Raw genomic sequence first — 25,620 nt, 5'->3', positions numbered from 1 at the left:
ACAAGTTCGACCTCCCTAATTGAACCAACTAAACGTCCCTCCTTAAAACCGTCTGCTGCAAGACCCCCTAGATTCTATGGTCTCCCCAAGATTCATAAAGAAGGCACTCCACTACGACCCATCGTATCCACGATCAACTCCCCTACCTATAAGCTAGCCCGTTTTCTGTCAGATACCTTGCTACCTTTCACTGGCAAGGCCTCCTCAGCAGTACTTAACTCAGCTCATTTGGTCTCTATGGTCAAAGATGTTGCACTGTCCCCTGACGATATCCTTGTCAGCTTCGATTTGGTCTCCCTGTTCACCAAGGTCCCGGTACCTGACACCATTGAAATCATATTCTTAGTTTTTTCGGTAAAGTCACGTTGAAGAGAAACAACAAAATAACAAAATATATGAATTACTGCAGTCACGAAAGCTTTAAATCAAAACCATTGAAATCATTGAAAATTTGGTACAACATGGACTAGACCCCGATACACCTGCGCTGATTAGACACTGCCTCACCAATACCTACTTTACTTGGAATGGCACCTTCTACAAACAAAATGAGGGTACCCCCATGGGTTCTTCCTTATCACCAGTGATAGCCAATGTTTTCATGGAGAAATCTGAATCAGACGCCATCCAGACTTCCACCCTCAGACCTTCCCTGTGGAAGAGATATGTGGATGACACTTTCATCATTTGGCCACATGGCCTCCCAGCTTTGAACCTTTTCCTACACCACATCAATTCTAGACATCCCGCCATGGGGCATTCTGTCTACAGGAAACCCACCCACACAGATTCCTACTTGAAACCTGATTCTCACCACCACCCAGCTCAAAATAATTCTCTCATCAAAACGTTATACCACAGGGCACATTGCATTTCGGACCAACACCACCTGACCAGTGAATTAAAACATGTACACCTGGCCCTCAAGAGAAATGGATACTCTGACCGTACCATCCGCCAAGCTGTTTCTCCCTCCATACAGAAACAACCACTTGATACTCCAGTCAAAACCATCACACTACCATATATAGCAGGCGTTACTAAAAAGATCTCCAAAATTCTAAACAAACACAAGATCCTGGTCCGGTTCAATACAGTACACAAGATCCGTGACCTGATCCCATCCGTGAAGGGTGTCGTTCCTGACTTACAGTTCCCCGGGGTTTACAAATTGAGCTGCACCTGTGGTGACTGCTATATCGGGGAGACGAAACGACATGTCTCTGACCGAATTCGCGAGCACAAATCCGATTTAAAACACGACAGAACGATTTATTCTGCCGTAGCTGATCACTGTTACAACGCTGTGGGTGATCGCGATATAGTTTTCTCCGATACCAAGGTTCTCTGCAAACCCACGGGTTTTTATCAGAGATTTGTCCACGAGGCAATTCAGATTTACAAACACAGACCCAGTTTCAACCGAGTGGATGGTTTGAAATAAAGCAATCATTGGAAAGATGTTCTAAATCAAACCAAACATTAAACTAATTTTCAATGGTACAGTATATTTATTCAAGTAGTGGTATTCCAAACTTTCACAGCAGCTTATTTCCCTTCACACCAACATGATGTAAACTCCCCCCCCCCCCACCGTGCCAGTCCAGTACATATTTTTATGCTAATTCCTTTGTCAAGGGGTTTTTTTGTTTCCTCCCACACAGCTTAAAGGACGCGACCTGGGCTTGCTGTCTTCACTCCAACGCTGTCCTCTGGACAGTCCAGTCCCTTCACCTGATGAAGGCCACTTGTGTTGTGGCCGAAACGTCGTGATTTTTTGTTATTTTATTTTTACCTACGTGACTTTACCAAATAGAACCAAAGAGAATGTGGTTTTACCCGATCTTTTTACAACTCCGCAATGTTTTACCGTAAACTCTGCCACATGTACGTACGTGTGTTGAATTTCGTTCGCATCGTATGTAACCAACCGTAATAAATGGAGGTGCCTTCATCTCATTAGATGAGATTGGAGGAAGGAGCGACCGAGCTACAAATGATAGCTCAACCGGAGGACCCGGATAAAAATCCACACTACCATGGGGAGAACACGAAAACTCCAAATATACAGCAGCCGTCAGGGTCGGGATCAAACCCACGACATCCTGTATACCAGGCAAGGTAATTATGACTGCTGATTCCTCTAATACTGCACTCGGCGCTATCGCACGCAGGGCCACAGACAAATCTACAAGACGCTCCATCTAGAGAGGCGGCGAGCCCCTCCTGCGTACGAGCCCCGGGGCACGTTTGCGTACCTGGGCGAAGTTGAGGAAGAAGAGCTGCTTGTGATTCAGCGCGAGGCCGGGGAGGCGCGCCTCTTCCCCGTGCTCCTCGACCCAGCGTCTGTATGCCTGCGACACAGGAGCAGCCGACAAACACAAAGACAAACATCCCCCCCCCCCCCGTATAGCGTTAACAGACCGTTGGGGCAAGTGCTGTTAGTGAGTAGCACTCATGAAGGCACACGATGGGGTGGATGGCCAGCACCACGCACGGTCGACTTTTGTCACCCCAGTGGCGATGTTTACACACCACACCAGGAATTCAATTGAGGCTGAGTCGACCTAGGGGAGGCCCAGGACCGGTTCAGAAAATCGTCACTGGTGTTGGCCGTGAGCGGGAATTGAACCCGTGTCGCCAGGTTCGTATCGCAGCGCGCTAACCGCTACACTACCGCACACACACACGCACACACGTACACACACACACGTACACACACACACACGGACACACACACACGTACACACACACACACACGCGCGCTGTACCTGTACACATTACACCTGCCGGCAGTCTTAATGAGTGGTGCTCATCGACTGAGCACAGCCCTGCCAAACCAGCGGTGGAAAATTCCACATTCCTATGGTGGGAGTGAGTTCATCCATAGGACAACCACTGTTGACTTATGTGCAAAGTGGTACTAATTTTATTGATCCTAGAATGATGATGGGCCAAGTTCAACCCCCAAACTGGGAATTATGAATTCACTCTACCATTGGGCAACTTCATTAGCCTTTGTAAGTGTTTAGACAGAGCATTTTGAGATGGCGCTGTATGAAGATAATATATACGTCAAAATCATAATTGTACGTGCATACGAGTGATGTGCATGCACACTGCTCCACGGAAGCGGTGGCATTGAGCACACTCCACACCGCGATCGTCTAAATCACGCCCGCTCAACAATGCGTCGAGATTATCCGCGACATCGGACGCCGTACAACCTGAGCATGTTGATGACCATTTGCATTTTTTAAAGGTGCATTTATAATTCGCGAGGCAGGGAACTCAGTATATGCCATAAAGCATGATGATCATTATCCAAGTCGGAATACTCCCTCCACAGGAGAACTGCCTGAGCTGACTCCCCCCCTCCACCGCCTGGGTACAGCTGCGCCAGCTCTTACATTTTTTATTCTAACCACTCATTTCCTTCCACGGCATCATTTAAATTAATGATCGGTCTACTGACAGCGCGAAGGAATGTCTCTCATTACCCAGTAGGCTTGGCGAACGCCGCCGTTGTCAGCAATGTTTTCGCCCAGGGTCTTCACTCCGCTGATCTGGAGGAGTCAAACGCACGCGCATTCCGTATACCACACACGCGCGCGTACACACACACACACAAAGACAAAGATCCCGCCTCCCAACCACCCACCCACCCACCCCTGTATAGCCTTAACAGACTGTCTGGGCAAGTGCTGTTTTCGAGCGCCTATTAAAGGCAGTACGGCACACGACGGCTGGCGAGCACCACGCCCAGCCGCCTTTGTCTCCCGAGTGGCGATGTTTACTACACACTGCACCAGGTACTCATTTGACGCGGAGTCGACCTATGCTGTTGGCCGTGAGCGGGAATCGAATTCGTGTTGCCGGGTTCGTAGTGCAGTGCGCTAACCGCTACACTACAACAACAACTGCCATTCGCCACTAAGTGGCGGCGACGTCACCACGGTGCTTGTGCCAGGCTATGTGCACTTAAATGCCACGTGAAGTGTTGAATGCCCGCTGGAAGGAGGTCACGCCACAAACCCAGGTGTCCATGGGTCGACTGACTGAGATGACTGGCAGATGCACCGCCTGTGCCCCCTACCGTGCCAACTTGCCACGAAAACGCACAAGCGACAAGAACATCGTGCGGGAAAGGGACCAGGAAGACACGTGCCGCGAGCGTGCACTTCACTTCGAGAGGAACGCAAGTCAAGTACGACGTGGTGGCCGCGCAAATCACGACACAGATGTACCACGCAGAGGTTGTGCGGCGTTTAGTGCGCGCTCTTCACAGCAACAGCGGCAGCCACCACCACAACCGTACCGGCAGAGTGCATCGGCGTGGATGTTAATTATCATTTGAAGCATCCGCGCGGGCTCTCACCCGTGGCTTCAGTGGGACAAATAGCGGAGCTGAAGATCCAACACGTAGCGTAGCAGCAGTCGCCTCTCGGCAACGAAGCATCCAGACATGCCAGGGACGCCGGCCGATGGAACGAATTCAATGCCTGGTCAAGGGTCATGGCGCAGCCCCGCGACCGCTCGCTTGCACCCCACTGCTGCCAGAAGGTGCCCTCGACGACCCAGCGGCCCTCGGGGAAGCCAATGACGTTGCGGTGATTTGGCCTACTCTTCCACGATGGCCGGACGTCTTGGAAGAGAAGGGACTATACCCCCCCCCACCACACACACTTCACTCTGCGGCACGTGACTTGTCGATTGTGTAAACCGCCGCACCAGGAGACCGATTCGGACCGGCAAAGACCGCTGGATTGCAAGGCCAGTTTTTAAACCATTAACACCACAGCAGAGACATTTGAATATTTGACAACATTTTGCCAACATGATCATTAATGGAAGGTCATTTTTTTTCCACGGAAGATGTTACGTTAACGTTATTTGACTTCAAAATAGCCGCAAAAAAATCACTTTAACATTCACAAGTCGAAGAACCAGACTGACAGTCACCGATGTTTACATTAACAGGCGAGAGACGGTTAATAACTGGGACTTTCCTGCTTTATACATATAAATATTAATTTTTTATCCTCGTGAATTAAAATAAGCGTCAGCCCACGCAGGGCACGCTTGCCACAGTGCATGCGTGAATGCATTATTCAGTGTTTTAAAGTGACAATATTTTCTTACAAATGAAGTAGAGTACAGCATAAACAAAACACTCAAACTGATAATTGGCAGTCATCCAAGTGAAAACGACGACAAACATTCTGTTCCTGTGAAGTTTAAACAGGATGAGCACTGCATGTGAATACCTTCAGAGGATCAAGTCCTCCTCGTCATCAGCCATGGTCAATCCACTGCTGGATTAACGCCTCCGCCGAGAAAACGGAATTTGTTTAATTTAAGTCTGCGTGGGTTGTGGTTAAAATAGACGCGAAACTGTGTAAACACATGCTCGGAAGCATGTGTAAGAACACAGTGGGGCTGTGAGCAGGGTTGCCACCTGTTCTGGGTTTCCCAGTATCATCTAGTGCAGAAAGCGATGACGATGAAGCATTTCAGCCTCTACAGCTGGTCTCTATGCGAGTCGATGGTTCTGTGTGTGAGACTACACCACCACGACCATAAGTACACCACCACTTTCAATAACCAAACTCATTATCTTAACACACTATTTGACGTACACTGTTACACGTGCTGTAAAGCGGGACCAAGTTTCAAGTTGACGTTGTTTGTTTTTGTGTTACTACCAGGCGACAAGTCAAGAGACCAGCAATGAGTCTCGTTTGCGCGCGTGACCTGGGTCACCGCATTTCCCAAGCGACTGTCATTCTTTCCGGGTCCACTGACATCCCCTTCTGCCCCACGCCGGTTGTGTAAACGCGGCGAGACACCCCGTGACGTGACGCGTCCTTAACGTGACGTTTCAGAGCGGTGACCGCATCGGAATAAATAATTCGAAACGACGTTTAGACGATTCGCTCAGAGTTTGCTCACGTTTACTGGAATCGTATTCGCACATTACGCTGTTTTAACGTTTTCAGAAAACGTACTTTAATGGCACCGTACTCGAGAAACAACACAATAAAGAGACCCCCCCCCCCCCCGCCTTACAAAATCATACCAAGCTTACTTAGAGATAAATTACATTCAGTTGTTTAACAAACATCACCTCACTATACAGGGTAAAGGTGAAGCCCTGCAATTACTTTCTCCTCGCACCACTACTGGCGAAAGCTTCCCCGCCCCCCCCCGCCCGCTAGAACGAGCTCATCACAGCTCCTCTAGAGGGCGTTTGGCCTACTCTTCCACCTTGGCCAGACGTGCCGGAAGATGAGGGAAAGTCTGTCCATGGCAAACAATTTTTGTTTCCAAATATAGCCGACTTTAGCGATTCTTTTACCCAACAGTGTTTGAAATAACCTGAAGACCGAGCTAGATTTAGCAAATATAGCTTCCAGCTTACAATCTACAATGCATTCTGCTGGCTTGATGTCGAACACGAGCTGAACACGGCAACGCTGGACCCGACTCGCGTTTGTGGGGTTTTGGTTCTCGTAAGTGGCGGTAGCCTGGATTCAGCAGCTTATTCAATCCGCAATTCGAACCAACGGACAAAACACTGCACCTTTATGCGTTCATGATTACAGCTCGTTTCAGAGATGTCCAATTGTGTTGTTGTTGGTGGGGGGGAGGGGCAAAAATAAATCAACGTATCAAAAGGTTATTGCCTTCACATTATCTCATAATGTGAAGACACCCAAATGACATTCCTATCGGTGAACGTGTTTTCCACGTGTGCCTTAACTATAAGCAAAGCCTCAAGTGGGGCCATGGGCAGGTCACATCACTGGTAGGAATGAACGAGACCGGTGAATGAATTGCAGACAAATGAGAGAACGCACCCGGTAGTACGTATGTTGAACTTTTGTCACACCGCGCATACCCAACCGCGCTAGTCGGAGGTGCAGAGGATGACGATTGCGGAAATGTAGCGATGAGATAAGACGTGGGGCAGAAGCGTACTGGATGGTGATGATGTGGGGGTGATGATGTGGGGGGATGACTTCCTCCGGCAGTGGATGGATCATTGCTGCTGATGATTTTTTTAAAGTTCCCTGCAAAGACTCGATTGGTTCCCCACAGAGATCCCAGATGTTTCTTCGTTTTCTAAATCTATCCCAAGGTAAAACTATTCAACCATATTTTTTTTACATAGGTCAAAGGTCATATATCATTCGTTGCTCGTCATTAAAAATCGCAGCTCCTTGGTTCCTTACAGGGAGAACGACTTTAATCAACTCTGTTAAAATAACTCAAGCGCTGTGATTGATAAACTGACTCACAGATGGGGATTTTTTTTTGTTCTATCACGTACATAAATCGTGTGGATGCTTCTTTTTATTCTGCTCACTCTCAATCCCAAAATAACCTCCGCCAAAAAATGTACAAATCCGCAGACCGACGTCTTTCAATATAAAAACATTAAATTGCTCAATTTGTCTCAGATTTTAACCTTCATGCTGGTCTCATGCATTTTCAAGCGTTTCACTTTCATCAAAACTGCCAATAAAGAGTGGTGCCACATTCACTCCGAACTGAAGGCAAGCACAGTCATATATATAGTCTGTTAAATTCACATCACTTCAACATAGCCTCACTTCCCCCACTGCACTTCAAGCTGGATGACACACACACATAGAGTTCAGAGACCCGATTCATGAAATAAGGACGATGTGTGAAGCGCATACTCAGATGCCGAATTAAACTTCAAAGCATCCCGTGCAATCTTTCGCAATCCTCCCAACAAGATGCGGCCTTTTTTTGGCTCCTGCGTGCGGACCATCAATCTGGAAGAGTTCTAGCATTCGTAAGCGTTTGAAATTGAGATGTATACTTTGCTTTACCAGGTGGGAGAGTTCAAGAGACTAGGAGGCCCTCATTTGCAAGCGTGACCTGGGGCATAAAGTCTGCCAGCAGGGGGCGATGATTGCTGTGCACAGTCACGGGTGAGTAAATTTGCGGTGCAATTTTTTTAATTTTGGCAAATTTAGATTTTGACGCCGACACACAATGGCCTACTCTTGCAAATGACGACATGGGGGGGTGATCTTTGACGTCCACAGTGAAGCAGACGCCCCATAGCGTTGTTATTATTATTATTACATATTACATATTACAGGTAACAGTATTAACCAGGGCGGCCGTTAGTTTCACACAAGCGAACCTCTGCAACGAGCGGCCGATCGCCGCCGCCGCTGAGCCGCGTCACGCGTGTCCGCGTGGTGCAACGTTCCTTTTTGCGAGATCAACCGTCGTGAAAGCTTTTAAAAAACAGCGGCCGTGTGGGAGTTCTGTGCTCCCGTTTGTGCTCCGGCCACTCAGAGCCGATTTGCAGCACGTGATTACCCACCGCGTTGAGACACCGTGTGAGTGAAACACTGCCCCTTGTTGAATGCGCGAAGCTTCCAAAGCGGTGAAAGGAAAAAGCCACCGCGGTTCATGTTACTGCGCCTGACGCACGCCAGTGAAACGGTGATTATAATTCAAAAAGCCAATGGTGTTTAGTAACTGCAGAACTCAACTCTCCCCCACCGCACCAATTTAAAAGCACCATATATGTTACACGCGTAGTGTTTGCTTTTTATAATACACCTGGCAGAAACTGCTGCAACCACAAGGAAAGTATATATCTATAGTAGCTTGTTGATTCCATTCCACCCGTCTTGAGGAGTTGGTCTGCCAGGCTGATTGTTTTGTCTCATCCATACTGTGCTTAGCCACCACCACACTGCAGGTCACTACAACACACACACTCACCTCACTCACCCACCCAATCATTCACTCACTCACCCACCCAATCATTCACTCACTCACCCACCCAATCATTCACTCACCCACCCAATCATTCACTTACTCACTTGCTCACACGCCAACCCAACCATTTACTCACTCACCCAATCATTCACTCACTCACCCACCCACCCAATCATTCACTCACCCACCCAACCATTTACTCACTCCCCCACCCAAATAATCACTCACTCACCCATCCAACCATTCACTCACTCACCCACCATACCATTCACTCACTCACTAACCCACCCAAGCATTCACTCACTCACCCACTCAGCCATTCACTCACTCACTAACCCAACAAACCATTCACTCACCCACCCAACCACTCACTCATCCAATCATTCACTCACCCACCCAATCATTAACTCACTCACCCAACCAATCATTGACTCAATCACCCATCCAACTATTCACTCACTCACCCACCCACCCACCCATTCACTCACTCACTCACCCAATCATTCACTCACTCTCTCACCCAATCGATCAATCACACACTCGCTCGCTCACCCACCCACTCTTCACGCTGAAGGTCCATATACTCCTCTTTCCCCGCACCACCTGAATGAGAAATTCCCTCCCATCATCGTCTCTCATTTCCCCCACAATACATAATATAACCTCGCTCGAATCAAGAAAAGTGTATCTACTGCACGTTCATTCGTGCTGTTTGTTGCCGACCATTTGGCACTGTGGGCCTCCGGGTCTCTGCTCAGCAACTGAAATGTCAACGAAACAACGACGCGGTGAACTGGAAGACGCGAGCGTGCAACTGCCAGGTCCAGGTGGCGGGCGCCTCACTTACATTTTGTCCAGAAGCCAGGTCCCACGTGTAGCTGCTGTACTGACTGACCAGACACCTGGATCTCGAGTCAAAGTCCTCATCAGACTCGGCGGTCCACCAGTCTACGAGGTTGCCCTCCTTGTTGAACTTACGGCCTGGCGAAGGCATCGCAGAAACCGCGCGCCGTCAGACGAGAAGTCAAAGTTACGCAAGTGGTGACGGTGAAATCTATCTGGAACCATCGATTGCAATAAGTTCTCATGCTCACGATAAACGTATCGAATTGTGCGTGATAACGGATTCAAGCTGAACTATCCGATTGTTTGAGTAATCGATTACCCTGCGAATAAGATTATGTTCGCAAAAATCTCCGAACCCATTTGGAGAGGAGGTGATGGGCAGGGCTCAGTGCCTTCATCGGTCACGCCACGCTGGGCAGGGCTTGTCATGGGGCTTTCCTGCCTTTGGGAGGCAGGATTTTGAGGTTACGGCCATTTTATTAATAGGCCCGAGTGTTCAACCACAAACGAGGAGACGATCACAACTTTAAAGAATTAGAACTCTGATTTTGTCGTCTTGAGTTTTTGTGTTTTGTGTTTTTTCTCCCTCACGATATTACAGTCATGTCCTTGAACACGTTGTGTCACGTCACGTGGTGAACGCATTGTGTCACGTCACGAGGTGAACACATTGTGTCACGTCACCAGGTGAGCACATTGTGTCACGTCACTAGATTAACACATTGTGTCACGTCACGTGGTGAACACATTGTGTCACGTCACGTGGTGAACGCATTGTGTCACGTCACGTGGTGAACACATTGTGTCACGTCACCAGGTGAGCACATTGTGTCACGTCACTAGATTAACACATTGTGTCACGTCACGTGGTGAACACATTGTGTCACGTCACGTGGTGAACACATTGTGTCGCGTCACGTGGTGAACGCATTGTGTCACGTCACGAGGTGAACACATTGTGTCACGTCACCAGGTGAGCACATTGTGTCACGTCACTAGATTAACACATTGTGTCACGTCACGTGGTGAACACATTGTGTCACGTCACGTGGTGAACACATTGTGTCACGTCACGAGGTGAACACATTGTGTCACGTCACGTGGTGAACACATTTGTGTCACGTCACGTGGTGAACACATTGTGTCACGTCACCAGGTGAACACATTTGTGTCACGTCACGTGGTGAACACATTGTGTCACGTCACGTGGTGAACACATTGTGTCACGTCACGAGGTGAACACATTGCGTCACGTCACGAGGTGAACACATTGTGTCACGTCACCAGGTGAAGACATTGTGTCACGTCACCAGGTGAACACATTGTGTCACGTCACCAGGTGAACACATTGTGGCACGTCACCAGGTGACGACATTCTGTCACGGCACCAGGTGAAGACATTCTGTCACGTCACGAGGTGAACACATTGTGTCACGTCACGAGGTGAACGCATTGTGTCACGTCACCAGGTGAACACATTGTGTCACGTCACGTGGTGAACACATTGTGTAACGTCGCGTGGTGAACACATTGTGTCACGTCACCAGGTGAACACATTGTGTCACGTCAAGTGGTGAACACATTGTGTAACGTCACGTGGTGAACACATTGTGTCACGTCACTAGATTAACACATTGTGTCACGTCACCAGGTGAACACATTGTGTCACGTCATGTGGTGAATACATTGCGTCACGTCACGTGGTGAACGCATTGTGTCACGTCACGAGGTGAACACATTGTGTAACGTCACCAGGTGAACACATTGTGTAACGTCACCAGGTGAACACATTGTGTCACATCACGAGGTGAACGCATTGTGTCACGTCACCAGGTGAGCACATTGTGTCACGTCACTAGATTAACACATTGTGTCACGTCACGTGGTGAACACATTGTGTCACGTCACGTGGTGAACACATTGTGTCACGTCACGAGGTGAACACATTGTGTCACGTCACGTGGTGAACACATTTGTGTCACGTCACGTGGTGAACACATTGTGTCACGTCACCAGGTGAACACATTTGTGTCACGTCACGTGGTGAACACATTGTGTCACGTCACGTGGTGAACACATTGTGTCACGTCACGAGGTGAACACATTGCGTCACGTCACGAGGTGAACACATTGTGTCACGTCACCAGGTGAAGACATTGTGTCACGTCACCAGGTGAACACATTGTGTCACGTCACCAGGTGAACACATTGTGGCACGTCACCAGGTGACGACATTCTGTCACGGCACCAGGTGAAGACATTCTGTCACGTCACGAGGTGAACACATTGTGTCACGTCACGAGGTGAACGCATTGTGTCACGTCACCAGGTGAACACATTGTGTCACGTCACGTGGTGAACACATTGTGTAACGTCGCGTGGTGAACACATTGTGTCACGTCACCAGGTGAACACATTGTGTCACGTCAAGTGGTGAACACATTGTGTAACGTCACGTGGTGAACACATTGTGTCACGTCACTAGATTAACACATTGTGTCACGTCACCAGGTGAACACATTGTGTCACGTCATGTGGTGAATACATTGCGTCACGTCACGTGGTGAACGCATTGTGTCACGTCACGAGGTGAACACATTGTGTAACGTCACCAGGTGAACACATTGTGTAACGTCACCAGGTGAACACATTGTGTCACATCACGAGGTGAACGCATTGTGTCACGTCACCAGGTGAACACATTGTGTCACGTCACGTGGTGAACACATTGTGTAACGTCACGTGGTGAACACATTGTGTCACGTCACTAGATTAACACATTGTGTCACGTCACCAGGTGAACACATTGTGTCACGTCATGTGGTGAACACATTGCGTCACGTCACGTGGTGAACGCATTGTGTCACGTCACGAGGTGAACACATTGTGTAACGTCACCAGGTGAACACATTGTGTCACGTCACCAGGTGAACACATTGTGTCACGTCACGTGGTGAACGCATTGTGTCACGTCACGTGGTGAACGCATTGTGTCACGTCACCAGGTGAACACATTGTGTCACGTCACGTGGTGAACACATTGCGTCACGTCACAGCAGAAGCAGTGCACCACCTTGCATCGGTTAAAAAACGGCCCAGGAAGACGGCGTCAGAGACCCACTTTTTTTCGTACGTTTGCACCGTGGAATCTTACCGAAGTTGTCAAAGCCGTGGGTTATCTCGTGCCCGATGACCATGCCGATGCCTCCAAAGTTCAAGGACATGGCCTGGCCCAGGCCGAAGAAGGGCGGCTGCAGGATCCCTGCCGGGAACACTGGGTTGGCGGGGAGTGAATTGAAACGCATTCAACAAGAAGTAACAATTACATTTACTGGTAGAAACCATGCCAGGATAGCACTGCAGCCTCCACCTGTCCGATGTTTCGCTAACAATACACGTAGTATACTGCGACTGCTTGCTCACGCCACTGCTGACAAAAAAGGCTGGCAGTGGATCATGCTTCCACGCTGGTCACACATCTTTGGAAGAGAATCTCATTGTACAATGGTTGCAAAGGTAGCACTGTTTGCATTTGATTTGGTGAAATATGCGTGGCTGTTATAGATTTTCAATGAAAGCCTTAGAATGTTTTTTTTTTTGTCCAAACATATGTACGTCACGAACCACGAGAAGTTCCACATGGCCATTACTCATTGTGGGACACAATGTACAAAACACATTCCCAGTATGGGCTATCTTAACTACATTCGACAGCCCTTTCATACATGTGTTTGACCTCGCTTGTATCATTTTCTATTAAAAAGAGACATTAAACATTTTCACATTTTCCCCGCAAAAATAAACACTTGATGATGCATCCCCCCCACCCCCGTCCACCGCCACCGCTTAATGACTGTGAGCAGGTCTGTAATAATTTCCTGGGTCACTGTCACATTTCACATTCAGAAAGACAGGGTCAAGTTGACCCAGCAATATCATTTGTGCACATTCGATCAACTCCAGCCAAGGTGGTTGTTTTTGCTAGTGAAACCACATACGCTCTAGATTTGCGTCACTAATGAGCAATGTGATTAATTAAATGAGATGCACTCCTGGATGCCGCTTGCATCAATCACACTGCTTGTAGCCAACATTAATTGGTGCGTGCAGCGAATAGGAATTTTGCTTCTATGCCTACTAAGTGCGCTTCTGGTAAATAATAGATTTGCACGATCATTTGCTCTGAAAATGCATTACCGATCTGGTTTTTGCTCGGGTGGTAGAAGGCATTTATTGTTGCAGGGCCAATGTCCCACCTAAAATAAGAAACATACATACGTTCATATGAACGCAATTCCTGTGAAAACGGACAACACAATATTTCATGGAAAAATCATACAATCACGATCAAAGTGATTTTCTAAACCATAAAACCATCATGATGATGACGATAATGGAGATTCATAAACTCATCATCGTGATGTTAAAACAAAAAGATGATGATACATGTTTAGTGTCATTTGTCCTTTTGCAATTTATGCAACAATCATCAATATATATTTTGTATTTACATATGTTTAGCTTCTTTCGCACCGTGCGAATCCAACCATGTTAATATTTAATGCGTCAAAGACCGAATATATTGCACGTGGATGAGGGGGGGGAACAAACACAACTCAGGTATTTATTGTGATTAACCGATGCAGTCTTAATCAATGTGGGATATGTAGGCTTGGGCTGGGCACATGGATGGACGGAATGGTGACTGATGGACGAGAGATGAGCGCGGGCATGCAGAGGCCTTTATTCAGCAGTGAATAAACAATGTGATTATGTTGGTGATAATGACATTAAACAACAGTGAAGATTAAATATTGCCAAGCAAAACGTAAACAATGTTGGATTCCTGTTACGTGTCCATAGCCATGAAAATGTATTCATCACAGACTTTGAAAAAATTTTGTTTACGCTAATATTCATTCATAAATGATTTACCAAGGCAAGATGAATCTGCAATTAGCCTCCATCAATCACCGCATTCAAACCTTACTCTTGCTTGCTGGTTGTTCGTCGGAGCCTTTTTAATTCGTTTTTCACTGCGAATTCTAAATCTTGAAGGGTGTTTTCAAAATAAACGTCTTCCTCGTAGTTCAACTTAAAAAGCACATAAATAAAACAAACACAGGGCCATGTAGGTTACGAAGGTAGCCCTGGGTCACGCCACCACTGCACATGGCGGACAACAGGGGGTGGGCGCAACAACACAAATCAACGGTTGTACTCTACTTCCATGCTGCAGCACCCGTCCTCTCGGCCCCGGCCAGCGAAGCGGAATAACGCGCGCACGCGGCCCGCACGGAATGGTGGAGGCCACTCATTCAGCAGTGGAGTGACAAGAGCGATGCACACGTACGTGCGTGCATTGAACGTGATATCGACCGTACACATACGTGTCCGCTTTCACGTTCACAATTAATATTAACGTTCACAATTAATATTAACAGTAGCCATCGTTGGCCACTAAGTGGCAGTGACGTCTGCTATGCTCGACACACGGGGCCCGCGTGAAGTGCCGAAGGCTCGCTGGGCACGGGAGGTCACAGGGCAGACCCAGGTGTTGAGGGCCAGTCGAATGGAATGACTTGTAGATGCACCACCAGTGCTCCCCACTGTCCACCCATATTTACCAAGGCCTATGCTTGTTAAAAATAAAAGATTCTCACAAATGACCCAATGTCTCTCTTGCTAAAGAGACGTGTGGGCTCTTAACTGGCAACGTTATTGAGTCGAGCGCACAACGGGGGGTGAGAGTTACTTACGTCTGCGTACTCTTCATCAAGCCGGGGGTTATTTCCGTCCACAATGTAATCCGCGTAACCCATCTGAGTGGTGATGGCCAACGCCTGTGAACGAAAGTCAGGGTGAAAAAAAAAATAACAACGGCCTATTGGCTACACTTTGACCATGGGCATCGGCCATGCTCTATTCACTGCTGGATGAAAGCATCACCAAGTCGTTGCCCTCCATCACGCGTCTCATATACTCAAGAATGCATCTCGCCTTTGGGCACGGACTTAATCTCATCCCTCCGTCCCCGTGCTCTAGGACAGTCGCTCTCAATCTTGTTTGGCTACTCTAGCCCCCTTGTTCAATTTTCTCTCAACCGAGTATACCCGCCTTGCCTGACCCAACATCGTTCTGAGATAATACATGTATGAATAATGAACATCAATATTCGAACCAATTGTCCATTTGGTGAGGTATCCGAATAGAGCTAGTAACTGCAAGCAAATGTGTTCATGCCCACTGGTTACTCTTGGAAACCGCATTGTGTACGATCAATGAGTTTAGAAAAGTATTTTATACCGTTCTAGGTTTTCAAAGAGATCAAAATGTCATCCTAGATATTTTATATCAGCAGGTTCATAGATGAGTATTCACCAATGACTCTCATGCACGATATAATTTCACACGTTTATAAATCACCTTACGTACCCCCATTTGAGAAGGATTGCTCTAGGGTGCCTCCCCCTCTCCTTCGGCTGCAATTCCCTCGTCAGTAACAACCATCGGCCACCACCCTCTCCGAACAATGACTCTGTCCCCGAGCCCACAAACTCGTCTTGACAGTCAAATATAACGTCCCTTTGTTATCCTATTTGTATGCATGTGCATATGTTGAACTTCTTTCGCACCGTACATAGCCAACCGTGCTAATCTGAGGTGCGGGCGGGGGGGGACAACAAAAACTAAAAAAAAACAAAACGCAGTTCTAAAGAAATTCGTTTTCAATCTAGATTTAAAAGTGCATAGCTCCAGTGGCTCCCTAACATCGGGAGAGCATTGAGGATGGCCGCAGAAGCGCATCTGAAAGCGCTTGATGGGGTAACCGTCTTTGTTCGATGGCTAGCCAAAAGCCGCTGCCAGGATGACCGGAGTTTGCGTGATCGTTTATGCTCTTGACGAGATCATCAAGGAATTGTGGTTCATTTGCGGCAACCACTTTGTGCGTAACGCATGTGCGACCTTATCACGCATTCGTTCGGCAACTAGGACGCCAATGCAGCTTGGCGAGGACTGGACAGACATGGTGAGATCTTGTAGTGCCCCGTCACGACACCTGCCATGTTCGCCACGTGTTTCCTTTTCCGACTCCAAGGATGCACCACTTCGTGCTTCTTTGCACACTTAAGCCTCTGTTCAGTTTCCTTTTTTTCAATGTCCACGTTTCCGATCCATGTCAGCTACACTCATCCGGCCTAAGAGCAGCTCTCCACTGACCACGGCCACCAAGTCACGGCCCATGCAGATAATTGGCAATACATCTCTGGAAGGTGCCAATAGGGAACACATCTCATCCCCAGTGTGAGGGTTGTGCGAAGGGATTGTGCCGGGCTAGCAGAGATCAATTTCTAGTGGCAACGCGAGGCAAGAGGAATCTATTGCAATCTATATCCATCTCTCTGCCGGTATCTCATGGTACCAGCTGGCCAGGTAGGGTTTTGGTTGAGCGCTTGATTCACAATTGGAAGGTCGCAAGTTCAAATCGCGGTCAGTGCTCGATTTAGACCATCATCCATCAGGAGCAGGGGTCAATACATTGAGTACCATTTTATGGGGAACCTTTTGACCCGCGGGTTGGAGATGGCCTGTGAATTTGTATCGCACTGCCTGGAGTCACGAGGCCTACCGCTTTTGAAATGGTCTGCAAATTATACATATTTATATATGTATACCCGTCACTGACAAGCATATTTTCAACACAGTATGTATATTGACGTAGTATGATCTATGTAAGGAACGAAACAGGTGGACTTCTCCACAAATCTGGCTGTCGCCTGATGAAGCTAGTTTAAATTACTGGCGAAACGTCGTACTCAGATTGTAAATATTGTGGCTTGGCTCTCCAACACACCGGTTAGTGCTGTACTAGTGACGTATTGGCATGTTCTGTTTATGTGACAACCCTTACTAGTTGGCTGTGTCGGGTGGTAGAGGGGTTTTAACAATATGTCTGGTTTTTTCGGTAAAGTCACGTAGGTAAAATAAAATAAAACAACTTCCCTTCACTGGCAAGACCACCTCAGCAGTACTTAACTCAACCCAATTGGTTTCTATGGTCAAGGACATTGTACTGTCTTCTGACGATATCCTCGTCGGCTTTGATGTGGTCTCTCTGTTTACCAAGGTCCCAGTGCCTGACACCATAACAATAATTGAAGATTTGGTCCAACATGGACTGAAACCTGATGTACCTGCGCTGGTTAGATATTGCCTCACTAACACTTACTTTACCTGGAATGGTACCTTCTACAAACAAAATGAGGGTACCCCTATGGGCTCCCCCTTGTCACCAGTGATAGCCAATGTTTTCATGGAGAAATTTGAATCAGACGCCATCCAGACATCCACCCTTCGCCCTTCCCTATGGAAGAGATATGTAGATGACACTTTCGTCATCTGGCCACATGGCCTCCCAGCATTGAACCATTTCCTAGACCACATTAATTCCAGACACCCATCCATCAAATTCACCATGGAAGTGGAGAAAGATGGCAAGCTGCCATTCTTGGATGTTCTATTTGAGAGGAGGACCGATGGCTCTTTGGGACATTCTGTTTACAGGAAGTCCACCCATACAGACTCCTACTTGAAGCCTGATTCCCACCACCCGACTCAAAATAATTATCTCATCAAAACATTATACCATAGGGCTCATTGCATTTCTGACCAACACCACCTGGCCAGTGAATTCAAACACATACATCTGGCCCTCAAGATGAACGGATACTCTGACCGTACTATCTGCCAAGCTGTTTCTCCCACCATAGAGAAACAACCACCTGATACTCCGATCAAAATCATCACGTTACCATACATAGCAGGCGTTACCAAAAATATTTCCAAAATTCTAAACAAACAAGATCCAGGACCTGTTCAATACAGTACACAAAATCCGTGACCTGATCCCATCCGTAAAGGATGTCATTCCTGACTTACAGTACGCCGGTGTTTACAAATTGAGTTGTACCTGTGGTGACTGCTATATCGGGGAGACGAAACGACATATTTCTGACCGAATCCGCGAGCACAAATCACATTTGAAACACGGCAGAACGAATTCGTTGGCCGTGGCTGATCATTGTTTCAACACAGCGGGTTCTCATGACATTGTTTTCTCTGATACCAAAGTTCTCTGCAAACCTCCCAGGTTATTACCAAAGATTTGTCCATGAAGTCATCTAGATATACAAACATAGACACAACTTCAACCGAGAGGATGGTTTCAAATTGAGCAACCATTGGAAATATGTTATAAACCAAGTCAAACTTTAGCTGCCTTATAATTGTACAGCCATTTCCATTGCTTTCAGTGGGTTGTATGTACTCCTGCATCTCTTCCCCCGAACCCCCTGCAGCATAACAAAAGGCGACTTAACTCAGCCCTCCCCCCCACCCACGTCCCTTTCTGGCTCCTACCCCCCCCCCCCCCCCCTCTTAACCTGTATATATAATCCCGGTCGTCTCAAGAGCTCCCCACTTGGTACAGCGATTCTGCTGTGACTGGTTCCACCTGAAGACGGAAGCTTGTGTTGCCTCCGAAACGTCGTGATTTAATTTAGTTTTATTTTTTTATTTTATTTTACCTACGTGACTTTACCGAAAAAAACAAAGAGTATGAATCCTTGCAGTCACGAAAGCTTCAAATCTAGAACACCACAAGCGTAGCTTTTCACATTTGTGGTGTTTAGCTATTGAAGGTATTTTTTTTTCAGGTTGCGCTGCTGATTAATTGTCACGGTGTCCGACGTTTCCATCCACGTGCTGGGAGCTTCTTCAGGAACACAGCAAGAACTGAAGCACACGGAGCGAAACGCCGGACATTGCGCCGATGAACACTCAGTACAAACCTGGAAACACATCGGACAGCTGTAGAAAATAAGCGCTGCTCAATTGATCATTTTAGCAGGGAGTCGCAAGTACTCGTACACAATAAGAAGGGGAAAAAAAACAGACGCGTACAAAATAAATAAATCCTCCAGAGAGTCAATTACTTGCATGCAATTGAAATCTCGCGGCACAATTTGTGAAATTAAACATAGCAACAATGCAACTGCCCGGGACATTGTGATCCACCAAAATGATGAATGTACAAAGTGAGTATGAATCGCTGCAGACAGAGGGCCGACAATAGCACGGCGGCTTCCCCGCTGGGTAACGGGGACAGGCAGACAATGGGCATGTTGGAAAGGTTGCAGAGGTTCGCGTTTCGCGGTTCGCGGCCGGCAGGCCGCCCTGGTGTTTACCGCGGTGGGTATTAACCGTGAAATACGACCATGGCGTCTGTTTCACGGTGTGGACGTTAAACGTCCCGTGACGTCCCCTGACCCCCCCCCCCCCCAGGTTCACTCCTCCCCCCCCCCGACCCGTCTCTTTCTTTCCCTCCAGTATGTTAGTAATCCTCCCTCGTAGCCTCCTGTTGTCCTACCCCAGCACCTCGTCCTTCCGACATGAGGAAGCTACTGGAGCAATGCACTTTTAAATCATCTCGATTCAAACTCCTTTCTTGAGAACAACTTTTTTTGTGTTCAGTTTGTTCTCCTTCCCCCGCAACTCCAATTAGCGCGGTTGGCTACGTACGGTGCGAAAAGAAGTTCAACACAGAGTACGTAACATTATTACCCTTGTTCCAGCCTCCACGTATGAACGTTCACGTGCTCCTGGTCCCCAGACCCGGAATGATTGTGCTCAGGTGGTGTGGCATCTCCCCAAGTAGCGGGGAATTTGGTGAGCAGATGGATTTAATGATGGAATCATTCATTTGGGGAAAAGGTTTCCACCCATATAAGTGGGCTAGAGCCAGTGATCGGGAAGTGTATTTGGGGATTGGGCAAGCTGTTGCCTTGGGCGTGCTTGGTTAGCGCTCTGCTATATGTCAAGCTGTTTTTAGGATAACTTTAGATTATTGCGTTACATTATTGAATAAAGAAAACCCGATGGATACAGAAACCTGCTGTGGCTGCTTCAATAAACTTCCAGTCTTACCGCCTGTAACAATGGGCGCTGCGGTGGCGATATCTTAACTACCTCGCCTGGTATACAGGAGTGCGTGGGTTTGATCCCGACCCTGACACCTGCTGTATAATTGGAGTTTGCGGTGTGTCTCTCTCCCCGTGGTCGCGTGGATTTTTGTAAGCGTCCTCCGGTTTTTCCCTCCACATTTAGAAACACGCGTTGAGAGTTTTCGGCTGCTGCCATTAATGTCCACGTGACAACCAGCCACTTTGTTGAGCTGTCATTTGTGGCCACGTCAATTCTGAAAAAAATCTACATAGCTCAGTGGGCCTTACCCTGAAAAAGAAAACAAAAAATAGTTCAGTTTAAATGAATTGCAATCGTGGCCCGCGACTGCAACATTTGCCAAATTTGAATAATTTCACCAGAGATGCGTCCCTTTGAGGAAGCCCGATGCATGACGGGCGAGGGTGGTGCTGTTGGATTGCTGCACACGAGAGCACCTTTTCGCGCGCCCTCGCTCTTGTCCGATCGTCCATCCACGTCATCTCGTCGAGCGTGTGAATGAAGGCTTCCCGCAGCCTCTCGATCATCATCTCCACCTGGGAACACATCCACACCGACCTTGCGCTGCCCCGTTTGTGACTCGCAAATTAAATATTACTTTGTGCAAAAATGCACTCGACACTAAAGCCCACACGCAGATCGCATGATTTATCCTGCTAGAAGGGGGCTGCCACAAGATAGAATAAACGCTACTGCTCGGGTATGGTCAGGTTTGTAAAAGTAACATGAATATATACATACGTTTTGCATGAGAAAAATGTATAGCACAAATAATAGATGTATGGCAAATTAGTTATTGAATGCGACATTGCACGTACATTTGTATTGTTTGCTTCTTTGTATGCTATTTATCACCACCAATTTTCACATATCTAGTAAAGCCCTGCAAGATAGACAGACACTAGTCCAATTGGTCGTATATTTTTTATTAATTAATTTCTGCTGATCCATCTATGGACCAGCACCACCCCCAACTGCCCTTCATCCCGAGTATTGATGTTTACAAACCACCTGCCGGATAGTCGTGTGATCCTAGGGGATATTATCACTGGTGTTAGCCCAGGGCTCAGGAATCAAACTCGAATTGACAGCGCATTACGACGATCACTCCGCCACTCGCTCTGGTGACACACACACACACATGTACGCATGTACGAACAAAAGCAAAAACACAGAGAGACGGAAAGATCTCTCGTAATAATATTTAACAGACTATTGGGGCACGTGCTGTTAGCGTGCGCCAATGAAGGCCAGCACGGATCACGATGGCGTCAGTGGCCAACAACACCATGCCCAGCCGCCTTCCTCTCCTCGGCGGTGAAGTTTTATACGCACAGCACCGGGCACTCATTAAAGGCTGAGTCGACCTCGGGGAGGCCGAGAACCGGTTCAAATATTCACTGTCATCGGTCGCGAGTGGGGATCGAACTCGAACGTCCGGGTTCATCGTGCGATATCCACTACACCACCGCTCTCCCGAATGTGCACATGCACGCACCCACGCGCACGCACCCACACACATAAACGGGCTTCATTGAGGCAAGTGCAGAGACGGTAATGTACGCCACGGTAGATTAAACCATGGCGACCATTAATGTTGTGGTCGCCAGGCGAATCAAATATGACCGTCACTTAAGCGCCCTGCCTCGCCCTGCGTTAGATTTACTCACGGAGGCAAAGAGCTCGCACGCCGCTCGGCTCCAGCCACAAGCGGCGAAGGACACGCGGCACGCTTCGGCGCTGTGACGCGCAGCACGCGCGATAGGACGACTGACAACCACACTGGACCGCCCCCAGCACCGCTTCACTTTGTTTAGACGTTGACGTTAACGTGCGTTGCCGCCGGCACACGCCGGCCGCAACGCACGTGACAAGGTGACAAGGTGCGTCGCGGCGGTCGGGAGCATTTCACACATTCTACATCGCATAGGAAACAACCATTTTCATTTTTTCAGTTTCATTTCAGTTATTAGGTATAGCCCTGTGAGCCATTCGGCTCTTGAGTCGGGTGCAACCGCAACAAACAAAAAAAACAGAAACACGAAATATCTGAAAGTGACTACACGCAACAGAAAAATCCAGGAAAAAACAGCAAAGTCTTCCAGAAAAAGCACCGAATATCAATGCTGTGTGCAAAAATCCCGATCCTTCCCGAGCCAGATCTCTTCACAGCCAGGGAGCGACTAAGCTGGGTCGAACCCTGGATATAGTGGCCACCATGTGGAGCAGGTTGCTATAGGCTGTGGGGGGCTATGTTACGCAGCAGCAGCAGCAGCAGAGCACACACACAACCCAATGTTGGACTCTACTTCTATGCTCCGCAGCATTCATGCTCTCTGCCTTCACCAACCCACACCGAGAAGCGTGGTGAGGAACGCTCGAACAACTCCCATGGGCCGCACTGCCTGGGGAGGCCCTCATCCAGCAGTGGATTCACAAAAGGCTCGACATGAGTTCTTCAGTAATTGTCTGCAGATTAAATTGAATCAAATATTTCAAAGACTGGTGGGCAATGCTATCGAGGTGGTGGTTAATGGGTCGGGAAGTTTCGCCAGAATCCCCGCGATCCAGGAATCGATGCCTAACCCACGGCTAACATCAGTGGCAAATGAACCCGTCAGAACCTATCCTGTCAGCCTGCCCACCTAACCCTTCACCAAGCCGCACTGACCAGCGTGGTGAGGTATGGTTAAACAACTCCATTACCGACACGGCGTAGGGGGCTTTTATGCATTTGTGGATTGAGAATGGTAATTTGAGCACACATTTGGTACTCAAATAATGAAAGTAATAATGATTAAAACAAAGCTGTTGTTCATGGGATGCATGTATGTTGAACCTCTTTCCCACATTTTACGTTTCTAAAGCAAACGTCGAACAGCTCACCGCAGTGTGTGAAATTACACTTGCAAAATACACGCGAGGGTATTGCTGAATATTCACACGCCTATGTTGCATGAAGTCATAGCCCTGCCTTCCCCTTGTGGACATCGAGGGTCGTGGGTTAACCCCAGTGCTGCACCTATAATTCGCGCTCCAAGTCAACATTTTATCGTCGCTGTCCAGATCCCCCCTTGCACGTCAATCACGGAGCACGATTCCTTCCCGCTGCTGCGCTTGGGCCGTCCCTGTGAGTGGGAGAGACGTGTGCACCTAAAGGCATGGGCTCCATTGTAAATGCAGTTGATAGTGATGCAAAACAAATAATAATAATCACAAAGGTAATAATAAAATAACGACGCTGCATCCACCAATGGACTTGCAATCCGGAGGATGATGGGTTCGATTCCACATCCAGGCGAGGGCAGTTGAAACGAAGGCGCAGTTTGATCAATTCCCCACCGCCACTCCGCCTCAGTCGGCCCAGCAGCAAGAAAGTGGTGCGTCACAGTCAGTGGATCGGTGTGTGTGTGTGTGCGTGCGTTTGGTGGGTTAAAGTGTAGGTGACGTCAAACCATCCCGCCACAGGGGCTCCTCCAGAGCTCCGTCTAGTCGAGGCTCTTCTGCCAGCGGTGGCGCGAGAGTGAGTAATTGCAGGGCACCACCTTTAACTTTGACTGCCGTGTATATATACAACTCGGTAGTATATGCATAACTCACAGCTGGAAGGTTGCAATTTCAAAATCCTGGCCTGGTGTTTATAAGAAATGAGTTTCCCTTTTGTGAGACGTCTGCAGCAGTTGTCCCATGGCGAAACTGCCCCCCCCTCCTCCCTCCCCCCCTAGCCCCGACATACCAATTAAGAATTTCGACCAATCTCTCGAGGAACGCCTCTGGAGCGGAGGCCACTCAGCCAGCAGTGGCACGAGCAGCCGCGTGGAGCTGCACCTTAACCTTCTTACACTTTTACAAACAGGTGGAACGAATGAGAGCTTGCCGAGCGGGCGACGATGGTGGCACTGCGCAACGCGCTTGGGGGTGTGTACCACCTGTCCACGTTGGAGCCGGGTGGCGGCTCGAATTGATCTGCTCCGACGACCGGTACCGGGTTTCGCGTCGAAGTTCGTTCCAGAGAAATATGCGCGGCTTTGACGCGCCGTGCAAAAAAAGGTTGGCAAACCCCCATCCAAAGCTCCGCCCCCCCGCTCCCCGCCGACGCGCTCCGTACCTTAGTCTTGCCGTGTCTCGGGAAGGCGTCGAGCACGTACAGCGCCCCCACGGCGCTCGGGAGGGCCGTGTTCACGTAGTCGACACAGTGACGCCAGCGAGCCCTGGCCAGCAGCACTCCGTACAGCATCTTCACCACCCCACACGCGTTGCATTTAATGTGCTTCGCGCACCCGCACACAACCGCACGAGCGCTCACATCTTTTAACTCTATCCCGTTCCGACGACGTGCGTGTCGGTCATCAAAATGAAACCAGAATGAAAACTAAAATAAAATGACTCAGTCGGTACCGAGGGACCCACAAGGCCATGCGGGAGGGCGTGCGGCGCAGTTTGACGGCGGCTATCGTAGAGTGCGGTCGTGTCGCTACGGTTTTTTGCGCTGAGTGCGATGTTTTTTTTTTTAAAACAACGGTGCTACACTCCTCTATATAACATTAACGCCGAGCCGCTTGCACGTTCCAATATTCAGAGGTGAACGGGACACCCACCCTGCAACTTGCAGATGTCTCAGAACGGGAAAGGGTTAAGCAGTGAATCATCCTCGTATATATGCAGTGTTTTGCACAACCACCTTGCCATTCCACGGCCGGATGAATGCCTTCCCTACAGGTGTTGTTTGACTCTACTTCACTGGTCAGTGCGGAGTTGGTGAAGCGGGAGGGGGTGAAGTAGAAACGAAGGAGCGGGAGCGGTTTTGATATCACTCGCCCATTGTGTGAGCCGAAATGAGCGATTAATTATTCGTAACGGGCAACAGAAACAAAACAAAAACCACATCAATGGTGTTGGCCAATCAGTTTCAAAGACAAAGCATATATTACGTTTGTTTGGATGTTTTGTCGTACGCACGTGTGGTTAATGCAGACTTGA

The 25,620-nt window shown here is 48.3% G+C and overlaps 1 protein-coding gene across 10 annotated transcripts in view; it reads right to left on the bottom strand.

Annotated features, from left to right (window-relative positions):
* Window positions 1-25,620, bottom strand: part of LOC116950457 (neprilysin-like) — a 120,228-nt gene that overhangs the window by 21,308 nt on the left and 73,300 nt on the right. For 8 of the 10 annotated variants that reach the window (XR_012946430.1, XM_076072936.1, XM_076072938.1 and 5 more), the window contains 9 exons: window positions 24,749-24,877; window positions 21,000-21,176; window positions 15,378-15,461; window positions 14,609-14,712; window positions 13,816-13,874; window positions 12,773-12,892; window positions 9,620-9,753; window positions 3,501-3,566; window positions 2,259-2,354 (listed from right to left, as the gene is read on the bottom strand). Coding sequence is in view for 9 of the 10 variants with exons in the window: in XM_076072936.1 (XP_075929051.1) it covers window positions 2,259-2,354; window positions 3,501-3,566; window positions 9,620-9,753; window positions 12,773-12,892; window positions 13,816-13,874; window positions 14,609-14,712; window positions 15,378-15,461; window positions 21,000-21,176; window positions 24,749-24,877 (969 nt within the window). In the remaining variant the exon portion in view is untranslated. The remainder of the gene's footprint in view (window positions 1-2,258; window positions 2,355-3,500; window positions 3,567-9,619; window positions 9,754-12,772; window positions 12,893-13,815; window positions 13,875-14,608; window positions 14,713-15,377; window positions 15,462-20,999; window positions 21,177-24,748; window positions 24,878-25,620) is intronic. The other 2 variants (XM_076072940.1, XM_076072942.1) reach the window with 1 other exon arrangement.

Source organism: Petromyzon marinus, chromosome 39 (genome assembly GCF_048934315.1).
Source record: "Petromyzon marinus isolate PM22_M1 ecotype Great Lakes invasive population chromosome 39, UKy_Petmar_22M1.pri1.0, whole genome shotgun sequence".
Taxonomy (NCBI): domain Eukaryota; kingdom Metazoa; phylum Chordata; class Hyperoartia; order Petromyzontiformes; family Petromyzontidae; genus Petromyzon; species Petromyzon marinus.
The sequence above is the reverse complement of the archived record's forward strand: the minus strand, read 5'-3'. Positions and strand labels throughout refer to the sequence as shown.